We start from the raw sequence: 14,814 nt of genomic DNA, 5'->3' as shown, positions 1-14,814 counted from the left end.
TCTTCAACAATCTACTTTACCATAACTTAGTACTTTAGGGTCTCTCTTTTTCAAGTATCTGGTTGATATCACAAGTAGACAATTAAAAAATATTATATATTTTATTAATATAAGAAGGAAGTTTCAAAAATTTGAATTTTGGTCAAATATTCGAACGCCTAAAGAGTCCGCATAAATGAATTAAATGTGTTTTCTTCTGGCACACATGCTAATACTAATAGCAGCCACTTGGTATGTATCTTATCATCTCACCTTAATCCAAAATCGAGTTACCTATAAACGATTATCAGTACATTAGTACTTAAGAAGTCTATTATAAGTACCGCCTATGGCCATAAATCTCCACAAACTCTCACATAATTTATCTAAGATCTGCAGTGCAATATAATGTGAAATATTTAATTATATAAAAATAACAATTAATTTTAATATAATATTTTTATTTATTGTGTACGTTTCTATATAATATATAACTTCTTACTCATTTAAAATAAATTATATTGAAATTTACCACACCATATGCATCCCAAAGTCGATATCTATATAATATATGTATTATATTTATATGTTTTTTACATATTATTATTTATAATGATTTTAACAAAAATAACTTTGGTAATAAACGAATCTTTTGTGTTCGCTAAATATATATATAATATAATATTTCAATACTTTAAATTTTTCTAAAATGTGTTTTTCAATGATTTACTGTGCTTAAGATATATTTTATCTGAAAGGGCAAGCCCTTCTCTAATTTTTTGTTTGTTTGTTTAATTTGCATTTTAAATGCTCGATATTATATATATTTTTTAAAATACAAAAAGCAATATAGCTTAAAGAGAAAAACATATATATAATTTTTTTTTTTAAAACAGAACTTTTATTTAGATATCATTTTTGCATCTTTTATAATGTACGTATTGAATAAATTTATATTAATATTAATTTTTGAACTAAACGTATATATATATATATATAAATTGTGAATTTTTTAATAATGTAATTTTGATTTGTATACTTGAGATATCTTTTGAAAATTTTACAAAAAACATTTACATATATATATATATGTATATATATATTGAGTCTCAAATAGCAATATAATTGATTTTTAAATATATTTAAAGATATTTATTAAGGATTTAATGTTTTTGTTATGTTTGAAATGTCAATTTCCTAAATTAAAATTAATAATTGAATAAATTTGCAGTTACTTAAACAATACATTTACATACATAGAAATTTTTTTGTGTATTTTTTTTTTTTTTTTGTTTTTATATTCCATAATATATTTTTATTTTTGTATAATTATAATATAATTTTTCCTTAAAATATGCTTTGCTATGTCTTCAGTTTGGTTTTCATTTCAATAGTTTTGTAGGTTTTTTTCTTTTGTAAAATAATTCATAGTTTTAGAAGAAATTTACTTCTTAAAGCATGAGATTGGGTTGAAGTAGCATTGCCTGTAACGCACCTGCCGCTTTGACTCTGGAACACGGAAAAGTTCATTCATGTTGTTCCAGGTGGGAGAACGAAGGTAGGCGCTAAATTGAAATATAAAGTCAATTTTTAGTTATTTATCTTTTCTTTAAGTATAAAATACTTACTTTGGTCGATATTTAGCAAAGAGCATTTGCAAGCGATCCATAGGTACGTTGGAGTAAAGCGATTCAGCTGGTAGGTCATAATAAGCGCCACGAATGTCATCAACATCGGATTCAATATTATCTAAGTCCTAGATGAACAGTGAATTATATTTTTATGAATACAAAATTTTTTTTTTTTTTCAATTATGTTTATATATATTTTTTTCTTTTATGACCAACTAAAACTAACCTGGTTATTATCTCCTAGAGAGTTTTGTGGTCGCCCTTCCGTAATCGCAAAGACAATTGAGAAGGCAATTGCCAAGCACAACATATTTTGCAATAATTTCATCATTCTGATATTGTTTTGTCTTGAAATGTGAACAGTTCTGGAAAGAAAAAAAAAACAATATATATATACGGTTTTAGTATTATATATCATTTGATAGTTCGACCAATTTTCAATAAATTCTATTGATTATTTCTATAATCAGTCTTTCAACAATCAAAAAATTTAATTTAAATCTTTTATATAATGTAAGTTCTTTCATTTGAGTGAAATGATTCCAAAAATATCGAAATCTAACATTTTTATAAATTTCAATTGGATTAAACTGGATTACAAGACACATGGTATTTATCAAAGATTTAAAAAATTTCACTTCAAAGGAAATCCTTTGTTTTTTAAAATATTGTTAACTAGATATAAGAATACTAATCTAAGATTTTTAAAACTTGTTAAATTTAGACCACCTTATTATTATTGCTTGATTCTAAAAATATTGACTCTTAGATACAATATATTTATATACGATTTTTATATATAAAACAATTAAAAATAATTATAATTAATTAATTCAATTATTCTACAGCTGGTTTATGATTTCATTCTAATATAAACACAGCAAGTGAGTTTGTTTATAAACTTTCATAGCAAATTAACAAAACTACAGAAAAAATTTCTAATATACAAATTAAGTACGGCTTTGGGGCAGTTGCCTAAGGAACGCTGACTCGAAGTTTCAAATTTGGCAGGGCACGAGTTCAGTCTCACTGGTACTTGCAGTCTCAGAAAATTATTTACAAATAATTAAGTACAGGAACTATTTCCAAGACCACTGATAATGGGTATTGGGCAATACTCAACCAATACAGCTCTATGGTCAGCTAAAAATTAAAATAATATAAAAATTAATTTTTGTTTTTGTAGTTCATTATTTTTCGAAACCTTTTTATAAATTTCTAAATCAAATTAAATGTGGACTTGTAAAAATAATTTTCACTACTTCATACTTCACTACTTTATAATATTTGACTATAAAAATAGCGATTTCAAGATACAAGAAACTTGTAAAAGATTTTTAAAAATTTCAATACGAATTTAATAATTAATTTCTGTTCCTTTTATCTTAAAATCCCAGCCAAGATAATAGATACTTATCGAAGATTTCTATAAATTTCAATTGAACCCTTCATCGAATTAATATTACTTAAAGTTAATTCAGTTTATTTCTTAATATAAAATTAGGTATTTTATAAATTACCTAATGAAAATTTTTAAAAATTTCAATTCGGTTTTAATCTTAAAATTCTATTGGGGAAGCACATATCTTTGCTTTGATTTTTACAAACTCAAAAGAATTAGTATTCTTTATTTTTTTTCTTTTTTATTATAAATCAAACAATTAAACCAATATATAAGCAATAGGAACACGTTCTATTTTAGCATAAAATAATTACTCCAAATTGCAGAGTTCCATTAAGCAATCCATTCAACAATCGCCGACTTCTCACAGTGGGCAACCTTCAAGTCAGTAAATTTAGTGTGATTTGGAAGAAAATTTTAATTAAGGAAAATTGTGTTAATATTTGTACGTTCTGTGGTCATAAAACTGATTAATAATCTTTTGTTTTACTTTATCAATTTAATTACAAATAAAACAAATCGAAGGCCAAAAAATTAGCAATCACAGAAAATTTGTATGAGATTGATTCTCATGCCAGAATAGGAGGAAAGGAAAGAAATAGTAGAGTTTGTGAAAGAAATTAATTTGATTTCGTTTTGCTAATAAAATGTTAGAACAAACAAAAAAAAAATAAAAACAATTTCACTCTCTTAATTACCCTTGAAACTTTAATCTTGTGATTTAACCAAAGCTAAGCGTTTCTTTGCAAAAATTTATGGATGAAACTAAAAAGCTGAAGTAGATACATTCACGCATTGATGTATCTCTTAATAATGTATCTTTATCTTGCTCGTTTTCTTTCTACTCATTATGAATGCAATTATTTGTATGCCGTACTTCGCAATTAGTATGCAGTAGAGTTTAGTTAAACTTATGTCCTCTTGTTAAAGGATACGTTAAGAAATGCTTAATATACTTAGCATAACTGACTTCCATCAGCATTTAAAATACAAATTATTTACTTAAAATGTAACTGAAACTGGTTTCATAATATATTTTGTTATTATATCATTACCCTTTACAGAACTCCACTATATCACCGATCCAAATTTAATCAATTACTTGTCAAAGACTCTTATAGAAAGTTCTTGAAGAATAATCGAAAGTACAACACTTTTTATTTACTCCTCTACTACTCCACTTTATTCTAACTAGTTTTAAAGATTAAATTTTTTAATATAATAGAATACATTTATTTACTAAATAGAAAATGTGACTCAAGTTATCTCTCACAATCGAGCACTCTCGAATTTTATACTCTGAAAGTGTTTTTTAGGTACTTCCAATATAGGTTATTACTTGTCATTGCCATTTAATAAAGTGATAAAATAGTTCTGAAAATGTTGTGCTATATAGCAATTTTGTTACACTACAATGTATATAGTTTTAAGAACGTAAGTCTTTTCTTACTTTGGACAAGTTACAACTGGAATCAATAATTTATATAAAGAATTTCATAGAATGTATATACACAGAACTCTATCAAGTTAAATAAAAATTATAATATATAATGCCTATGGACCTATGCTGACATAGAAATACTGACAAAGGAAGAAGAAGTGGAAGACGAACAATTATCTAAGTTTAGACTCATAAAGATTAGTGCACACGTACTCATTAAGATTAGCGAAGAAAATACCGTTAAAGTACAAAGGGCAATATTTTAAAGATTGGTAATGTTAATGATGTGTATGGGCGGTTTAGAAACTCTGATCTAAAAGTTCGTATTCTTAAAAGGAATAATAAAAAATTAGTCATAAAAAAAAAATTTAATTATGTTTTCTTTCTTTTATACGTAAATGGATATATTATATATTAAGATTATATTATGTATTAAGATAAGATGTAATATATATAATTATATAAGATATAATATATATAATTATATAAGATATAATATATATAATTATATAATAAAGAGCTTTTAAAGAGGTTTTCCGAAAAGTAGTGAACTACAACAACAAAAATTCTTTTTATATTATTTTAAATAATTGAATTTTTGGCTGACCATACAGTTCTTTCGAGTATTGCCAAATACCCAGTATCAGTGGTCTTGGAATTATTTCTTATATTTAATTATTCGTAAATAATTTTTGAGACTGCAAGTACCAGGGATTGAACTCGTGCCCTGCCAAATTTGAATCTCAGAGTCAGCGCGCCTTAACCAACTGACCCAAAGCCGTACTTGACTTGTGTGTTCGCACTTTTTTCTGAAGTTTCATTTGCTGTGTTTATATTAGAACGAAATCATAAACCAGCTGTAGAATAATTGAATTAATTAATTATATTTTTTAATTTTAATTGTTAAGTTTCAATACTATTCTGTTTGTGGAGGCATTATCTGTTGCATGATTTATATATTCTTTCTTATGTATAGAACCTAATCTAGGAACGTTATAGTGAGAAAGCCATGCGAATGTTACTCCACGAATCACACAGGTGACTATATTATAATAAATATAATATAATGTGAAAGAAATTTTAGTTATTAGTAGCTAACTTAAAAGATGTGCTTTTATATTAATTGCCAATCTACAGATATAGTTTGAGATATAACAATTTATTTTGTTTTTTAATTGACGCATTCATCCATGTACGCAATTTTATTTTACAAATACGACTGACGAGTCAGTCCAACCAGGAGGAACTAAACACTTAACCGGAATGTTTCCACTGTGGTCAGCTATAATCCTTCATGTTACGACTTCAATAAAAAATGGTTTTTACATTTTTCCGCATTTTACACTGACATAACTTAAACATTACATAAACACAAACAATTCTACGCGTTGCAAAAACAAAACAAAAAAATAAAAAAAGTTGGTGAAAAAAAAAATCCTTAAGCTCAAAGCACACGCAATGTTAATGTTTTTTTTTGTTTTGCTTTTTTTATTTTAAGCGCGAGCCAGTAGAGTATGTGTGCATGTATAAAACTCACTCGACTTATGCATGTGTGGGTGATATCAAAAAAGTCAATTAAGAGAACATGCTTCAGTCCAGCAAAAACTGGATTCTCGACTGTCGATTTATGTTTGATCACACAAACACACGTTATAGCACACGTTATATGGATGCGTGTGTGTGGTGTGTGTAAATGAATACACTACACATATGTTCGGTTATTCGGTTATTCTTTGTGACCATATTTTACGCAACTAAATTATTTACTCGATGCGCTACCCGCTACCTGTTACCTGCTACCTACTGCATGCTGCCTGCTGCATTCGAAATGTGAAGTGTAGGGCTTTTGCGTAATGGCACACTTCAAGAATTTTGTTGCATTTTCAAAATAAAAACGTGACGCTGCAATCATAAATCCTTGTTACAATTGAATTAAAACTAGTATAAAAGGAATAACAATTTTATTTAAAATGCTGTTATACACAGAATTCAACATTTAAAAGGTAAAAGTGGCTGGACGTTGTTGCATGGATGTTTTGCACTTCCGACAACCAATAACTTGCTGCCATTGTGGCACTCACTCAATAACACGAGCTCCTTACGTAGATACGAGCGTTAAGAAAATGGATTAAAAGTTTAATTGAATTTTACAAATAAAAAAAATATGAACAGAAAACAATAAATTATGAAAACAAATAAAAACAAAAACGTGAACGTATGGTAAAAACAGAACAGAAAAATGATTTCGAAAGAGAAATATTGAGAAGGAAATAAATACAAAATGAAGCATTCACTTAACATATAAAACTGTTCTCAAGCAGGCCTCTGTTCTCGGCAATACTTTAGAGTGTGTGCGTGCCGCACATACGACATTTTTTTTGATTTTTCTTTTTATATTTGTTTCTGTAAGAACTTTATTTATTTTATATATATATGCATTCATAATTTATTGTATTATTGTATATAGTATATATAATTTTAATTAAACTTTTAGTTTTACACATTGATTCGTTTAATTGCTTAAAAATGTCGCTTATGGTAAGCATATTGTCATTCTGCTTACCATAACGGCTCAGCCTGCGCTTTGTACATATGCGTGTATGTGTGCAGTGTGCATGTGTGTATGTGTGCACGTTTTACGAAGGCTGCAACTACCAAGTAATGCTTCTTAACAAAGCGTTTGTGTCGACTGGCCTAAGGTAAGGTGCACATGTCGTACAATTGGCATTGTGCATGTTCAATGGCATACATGTGTTGACATATTTAATTAAAAAGTTTTGGGCACTCTTCGGCCGAAACGCACGTGCAGTAGTTGTTTCAGTGATAATGGCTGCTTGTTTGCTGTTTCCTGTTTCCTGTTTGTAGCATTTGATGTGTATGCAGCATAATCTTTAAGAAACTCATTTGTTTCCTGCACATAAGCAAACACAAGTAGTGATAAAAAATAACTACGGAAACTGTTTTGAAATTTAGTTAAAAGTTTTTGCGACAACTGCCACTAAAATACTTAGGCCGTGTGCGAGTTCGTGTAAATTGAGGTAAATTAAATTAAAATTTTCTAGAGGTTTTATGCACCTTACAAATATAAATATTTATTTATTTATTTTCAAATTTATTTATTAAACATTTTATAAAAATTTCAGAATGGTAATACCTAATTTACCTCATCCTTAGGGACATCAAGATTGATCTCATCAAGAAATACATAAAGCATAGAGCCTTGAAATTATTTCCAAAAACATACGGACTTACCAACACCGCGTTATCAAATCTCAAAATGGTTACAGCCTCCTCGAGGAGGTATACAAATCTTAGGTCAATTATTGCTTAGTCTGATGAAGTGATAAACAATAATCTAATCAAGGTGTAAAGAGGGGTTTTGAAAATACCTCAAGTTAAGAAATAGTAAATGTGCTTAAGTGCACTGGCTCAAACAGCTTTAATTTACTCTAATCGAAATTCTGGTAAATGCGAACATTCGCTGCCATACCGACATAATTTACTATTTCCCTCAAGTTACCAACAATTTACTTGAACTCGCATATGGTCTTAGGAATTTTTTTCATTGTGAATAAAATTTCATGTCAAAATTTATAATCCAAAAAAACTATTATTAAATAAAAGTAACTGAAACTACAATTTCAAAAAATGAAGTCAAAATGAATTTAATAAAAAAGTGACAAAAAACCTGGAACTTGAGCAAGGAAAGTTTGGGTAGGCTTGGCTTAACACGATTAGTTATCGCTTCTAATATGACAACCACGAGTTCTAAGCCTGGCAATTGCAGTTTAAATAAATTATATATGGACTATAAACTAATTAAGAAATTCGATTGTTTTCCCAAGACCACTGATGAAGAGTACTTGGCAATACTCGAAACAGCGTTGTATGGTCAGCCAAATTTCAATAAAATTAACTAAAGTTTTGTGTTTGTCCTTTCTTTCTTTCTTTGCTATTCGAAAACCCTCTAAATTTTTAAAATTATATTCTAATTTTTTTGTTTAAATTTTGTTTCCATGAAATCATACAAAATTATGACGACAAAAACTAATAAAATTAGGAAATTGTAAAAAGGCAACTACAGTTTACCTACATTAACGCAATTTACTTGTCAAATGTGCATTAATATGTATCATATTTCATACAAAATCCACACAAAAAAATGCTAATGAGGTTAAATAAGTGCAACTAACACAATTTAATCGAAAAATGTGTAATAATGATTGACTGTTTTCATATGAAATACACACAAAAATGTGCTAATGAGATTTAAAAATTGCAAGTGTGAACACTAATGCAATTATTGGAATAAATGTACCTTAATGACAATTGTTTTTCACACAAAATCTACACAAAAATGTACTAATGATTTCATCATAAGACTGTCTTTATAGCGTGGCCCTAAACTAAATAAATTTATAAACTATATAATATATTATATGTTTATTTTTTGCAAAATCGGTTGAAATAATTGGTACTTTAAAAATTGCTTACACACAGCCCAATGGAATTCTTATGCTTTTATAAAATACTTCCGTTAGCAATTTGATTTCCCCTTTAAGTTGCAGTGACTTTGAGTTGGTTACTCACTCAAGTGCAACCCGAAAAGCATGAATCTTTGATGCTTAAGGAAATGGTTTGCAATTGAAGTGGTGTTTGCCATTTCCGCCAGGTAAGCAAATTTTGCTATTCCATTCCATTCTGTGCTAAATGGAAATAAAATGAACTATAAGAGGAAACGCCAAGTAGGAAAAACAAATTTCAAGTTACGGTAATAATGCAAATAATGTGCAGCTGCTTCTTTAAGGATGCTGTGTGCATCTTTATTTCTTTACTTATTACGTGTATTTGCCTTATGAACATCCTTATTGAATATTTAATTGCTTATGCAGTCATATACAAGCTCATAAACATCATATGCAACACGTTATTGCAGCTCATTAAAAATACAACACCCGATATATTAAGTGCAAAACGAGGGTAGTACCATAAGTTTCATTGTTAGTTTAACAATTGGTTTTTTTTTTAATGTACAGTTTAGTTAAAACATTTTTAGTATGTTTAATTTTATTTTCTGCTTTAAGAAAATACAAAAAAATATAGTTATCCTAATGAATGTAACTCGAACTGTAATTTACTTTTAAATGAAGGTTTAGTTTTAGATGTACTTGTATATGTAATAAATATTCAAAAAATATAAAAATATTTTTATTAGTATGTTCTTTAATTAATATTAAAGGTTTTCTTCCAAATTTAGGATCTTATGTTTGTTATTTTATGCATCAGTGGATGTTTCTAGATAATTAGTTATCTGAATTTCAAAGTAAAAATGGTTGTTAATGAATATATTATTAAATAAAATATAAAAAATCGAGTAAATATTGAAGTTATCATATTAAAATGTACTAATCTAGTACGCACAATAGAGTCGTATTAAACTCTATTATCAAGATTGCAGTCGTATCAAAATTGCACAAACTCCTGACCACATGTTGATAAAAGATAATGAAATCACCCAAGTTGCTCATAAGGTTTCTTTCTATATGCATTAAACTCTAATACAAATTACCTAATTACATTCACTAAACACATATGTTATATCAAAATAATATCAGAACCATAATTTCTCCCTTACTATGATCTTTATCTTTATTCACAAGAAATTACACGCATGTATAAATTTTGAAAATCTAAGTAGACTCAGACCTGCTGGGTACACCTTAATTACACAATAACCTCAGCTTATCAGCTGCCTGCACATTTTATTATCCAGTTATATCTCTTGTTTACCGTTTGGATCTTTGCCTTTACCTAGATTAGTTTAAATAGAAATGTTAAATCTTTAAAAAGATATTATCTTGCCCACTAAACTTGCGCAACAAGCCTCACAGTGTAAAATTATTGTTATTCTTTTATATGAATTATACTTAGAACTTTAATTTTAGCTGAATTATATACATGAACTATTACACTATTAATGGTAATATATAAATTTTGCTAAGTATATATAGTATGGCTAAGTATATATCAAACCCTCATACAATTACAGTAATTTCGTACCTCTTAAATGTAGTTTTATTTATTGCATGAATGGATATATAAAAGTATGCTTAAATATTATTAAATATATAACATGTTTAGATATCTTTATATATGTATATATAAGATATATGTATATATAAGTCAATATGAATATGAATTGTAAAAGTTCCCTTATAAGTTTTTGTAAACCTCCCCTCGTTATTATATCTGCAACCTGTGGCATATTGTGCAAACATAGTGAATTGTTAGTTTATTGCCATTATTAAAATTTTTATATGTAAATTAATGATTTTTGTTCACTCTACACATTTGGTTCAAATAAGAATATATATATATAACATATGAAAAATTTTATTTACCTATTGCTCTAAGACGTAAAGTTAAGTAATTGCAAAGTTAATAGAAGAGCTACATCTCAAATATAAGAAACTCTGTAAAAGTTTTTCTTATTAATAAATATTGGTTAATAAAAATTTAAATAAAAAAATATATGTTTTTTATAAGAAAAGTAAATAGATCATAACACTCAAACTAACCAAATGATAAGTAAGTTCTCTAAAATGAATAATATATATTTTTAGAAATAAACTGTAACCTATGGGAACCTAATGTACTTTTCTATGTCATTGCAAGTATGTAAACAAAATATTTTTCTTTTAGATTTAATAAAGGTTTAGATACATACTAGTATGATATATTTTAAACATTATTTTGTGACTTCCATATATAGAGTTAAGAGACTGACTGAAAGACTGAAATGAACAATTTTATACAATTAAGTGATTAATAGTACTTTAAATTGAAGTCCAATATATACTTCCATATGTATTCGAAAGCAACTATTAAAAATATTTTAGTTTTGATTTTAATAGATATATTACATATATGCGAAAGATGTTGTATGAATTCAAAACTCAAAGATATGAGCTTTCCATACTAAAGTAGACAGTTCTGCTAAACTTGTCAGTTGGTACTATCATAAAAATTATTTTTTTTTTTAGGAAATCATCTACTCTTTTTAATGGATTTTATTGGATCCGAATAAGCTGAAACCCGACAACAAGTTTTTATGACCATTTAAGTATGTAGGTAATTTAATTTGTGGCCTAGACTTTTTCCAGTGGAAAAAAACAAAATGGAAGTACGTTTGAGGTAAAGGTTCGGCTGACAAGAAGTACAAATTTTTGTAATTTTCTGGATGTGAATTACATACTGCTCGAGATACCTGTGCTTCAATCGGGATTTAAAATCTGACCTCCATACATTAATATCAGCCTTTTATTCAACACTTATTTGCGATAAATTTGCGATAATTTAGACGTAGACAAAATGATCAAACATACATTTCCTCTAAGACTGTCCAGCTGTGACTACTAATAGATAATTGGGAAGTAAGAATAAAAGACTTGTTCAATATATACACTCAATTGCAGGTATCTAGGAAGTTTTTGTTACAAATTTCCGAATACTAAACAATTTATATATCAAAAATAATTAATTTAATAAAAATAAATAATTTGAAATTGTTAATAAAAACTTTTATAGTAATAGTAACAAAACTCCAGAAAAATATGCGAACAAAAAAGTTAAGTACGGCTTTGGATCAGTTGGTTAAGGTGCGCTGACTCTGAGCTTTAAATTTGGCAGGGTGCGAGTTCGATACTTGCAGTCTCAAAAAAACAAATATTTATGAATTATTAAATAAAAGAATTATTTCCGAGACCACTGTTGATGAGTATTTAGCAATACTCTAAATAGCTGTATAGTCAGCCAAAAATTCAATTAATTAAAATAATATAAAAAAGAATTTTTGTTGTTGTATTTCACTACAGTTCGAAAAAACCTCTTTATAAATATTTTTAATTTTTTTTCTATAATCCTAAAGTATTTTCTATTAACTAATTATTTTCTAATAAATTGTGAAATATTTTATATTGATTTTGAGTTTTTCTATTTAAATACTTAATTGACACCTACTAATGAAACTCACAAATAAAGTTTCATTGAGAGGAAACGGAACACTATAAGTGCAAAATAAAGTTTAAACATTGAGCATTTAAAAAGTAATAATATAAATTCCTACAAATAATAAAATAGTTTATAAAAAAAAAGAGAAAAATAAAAAAAATAAATTTGTTTTGTTCTAGAAAACAGTCACGGCACTCTTCAACCAATTGCTGCTTAAGAGATGAATGCCACCTGTTGCAAAGTAAAAACTTTTATGAGTGACACACAACTCTGACATTAACATTTATACCGACACTTAGGGTCGTTTCCGCTGTGCCACATAACCACACTAACACACAAGCAAACACAGGATTGTCATTTTATTGTAGTTCCTTTGGTCAGTGACTTGGCTCCTTCGCTTGTTGGTTTCTTTGTGCATTAATTATGTCGACATTTGTGTGTTAAAATTGGTAACATCTAATTGGCGTGTGTTTGCGTGGGTTTAGAGCGTATTAGGTTAACTAATTTCTAAATTTATCTAAGCATATTAAAATCAAATTATTCAAAAAAAAAAAGTAAAAACAAAAATGTCAACATGACTTTTTTCATTTTTCCGTTTTTTTTTTTGCTTTTGGAAGGAAGATAATTTTTATATGAATATATTTTATGCTTGTCATTATTATTTTGGTATATCTGATGTTATTTCGTAGGCAATTTATTGCAATTACTTGCCATATATCAAAAGTCCAGGGTGAATAATATATAAAAATATTATTTTCTATTACTAAGGAATTCTCACAGAAAGTACTTTACAAATTAGAAACCATAGCGTCCAAAGTTAATATAATTTTATCCATTTAATGTCTGCCACTGTTACTTGCAAATATGCAATTTTCCAGAAAGCAATCGAAATACTACTGTTACCGTTTTATACAATATTCTAAAAAAAATTCGTAATCTAGTAACGAATTACAATTTTATAAGACACTTTCGTAAACTACATAGAAAGTAAGCTTAAATTACAAGCAGTACTTGAGTTGTTCTAATTACAAAGGATTCATTTTAAATTCGAAATATAAGAATCTTCACTCTTATTTAAACTCCTTAAGTGTGCGCAGTAAAGGTACACGTTATCCAAGGGTTAATAGAAAATTAATAATAGAACTAATAGAAAAGTGTAACTACTTTAAGAGCAGTTGTTTTTATAAAAATCAACACTATTTATTAACTTATAATATCAATTGATAATATTTTTTTAAAATTATTGCAAAAATGCTAAATATTTGAAATCATTTAAATGAAAAAATGTTATAAGCTTAGCTGTAGTGCTTAAGTTAATCTCACTTACAAATAAGGTGACAAAAAAACTTATAACTTGAGCATTGAAAGTTCGTGCACCCTTGGCTGCTTTTGGATCTTTCATGGTTTCTAATTTAATAGGCACGAGTTCTAAGCCTGGCACTTGTAGTCCAATAAATTATATATATTATTATAAATATTTCCTAAAGATCACTTATGTTGAGTATATGGCAATATTAGAAACAGCGTTGTATGGTCAGAAAAATTTCAATAAATTAATTAAAATTTTGGCTGTTGTCTATTCATTTCTATTCGAACTCTTCTAACTTTTAGTTTCTTCTGGTTATAAGACGCGTAATTTTTGACAAAAAAAAATTAACATGAAAATGGTTTTTTAATTAAATCCAATTAATATATCCTTATTCCTATTGCCTTTCTTTAGTATCAACAATATAACAGAATATATTCTTATTCCTATTTACTTTCTTAAATATCAACAATTAAATAGAATATATTATTATTCCAATTTCCTTTTTTTAATATCAACAATTAAAGAGATTATATTCTTATCCTATTACCTTTCTTTAGTATCAACAATATAACAGATTATATTCTTATTCCTTTTTAATAGAATGATCCAAGTATACATCACTAATATTTAAAGCACTAAATATACTAATACCTATCCTATGCACTTTCCTTATTCCTGCTTCATTTCTTTACTACAAGTAATCAAATAGGATGATTAAATTATACTAGAAGAATATTTGAAGCTCTAAGCAATACTAATGCCTTATCGATTTCTAATCTATCAACCTATAAGATTGTACTTAAGCAATTTAAACAATGGCACATTACATATGTGTCACTCACAGACAATTATGTATATAAAATCAAATACTTCAAGTATTATAATTCTCTAATTCACTAATTAAGTACAAAATTTCATCGATTCCTTATCAACTTTCTAATTGCGCCATAAAGTATGCACAAATAATTTAAATTCACTTGATGTCAAAAATTTCAAGTGTGCGTGATTTAATGTTCTGACGTAAGCATTCACAGCCTACGCC

The 14,814-nt window shown here is 27.3% G+C and overlaps 1 protein-coding gene across 1 annotated transcript in view; it reads right to left on the bottom strand.

The window, feature by feature from the left end:
• Positions 1-1,166: 1,166 nt before the first annotated feature.
• The window catches only part of LOC119690269, a 28,454-nt gene continuing 14,806 nt past the window's right edge, over positions 1,167-14,814 (bottom strand). The window contains exons 2-4 of the mRNA XM_038105291.1: positions 1,837-1,975; positions 1,608-1,735; positions 1,167-1,544 (exon numbers count right to left, since the gene is read on the bottom strand). Of these exons, the coding sequence (XP_037961219.1) occupies positions 1,424-1,544; positions 1,608-1,735; positions 1,837-1,941 (354 nt within the window). The 5' untranslated portion in view covers positions 1,942-1,975 and the 3' untranslated portion in view covers positions 1,167-1,423. The remainder of the gene's footprint in view (positions 1,545-1,607; positions 1,736-1,836; positions 1,976-14,814) is intronic.

The sequence above is a fragment of the Teleopsis dalmanni genome, chromosome X (genome assembly GCF_002237135.1).
Source record: "Teleopsis dalmanni isolate 2A chromosome X, ASM223713v2, whole genome shotgun sequence".
Lineage (NCBI taxonomy): Eukaryota > Metazoa > Arthropoda > Insecta > Diptera > Diopsidae > Teleopsis > Teleopsis dalmanni.
This window is presented reverse-complemented; position numbering and strand designations above follow the sequence as displayed.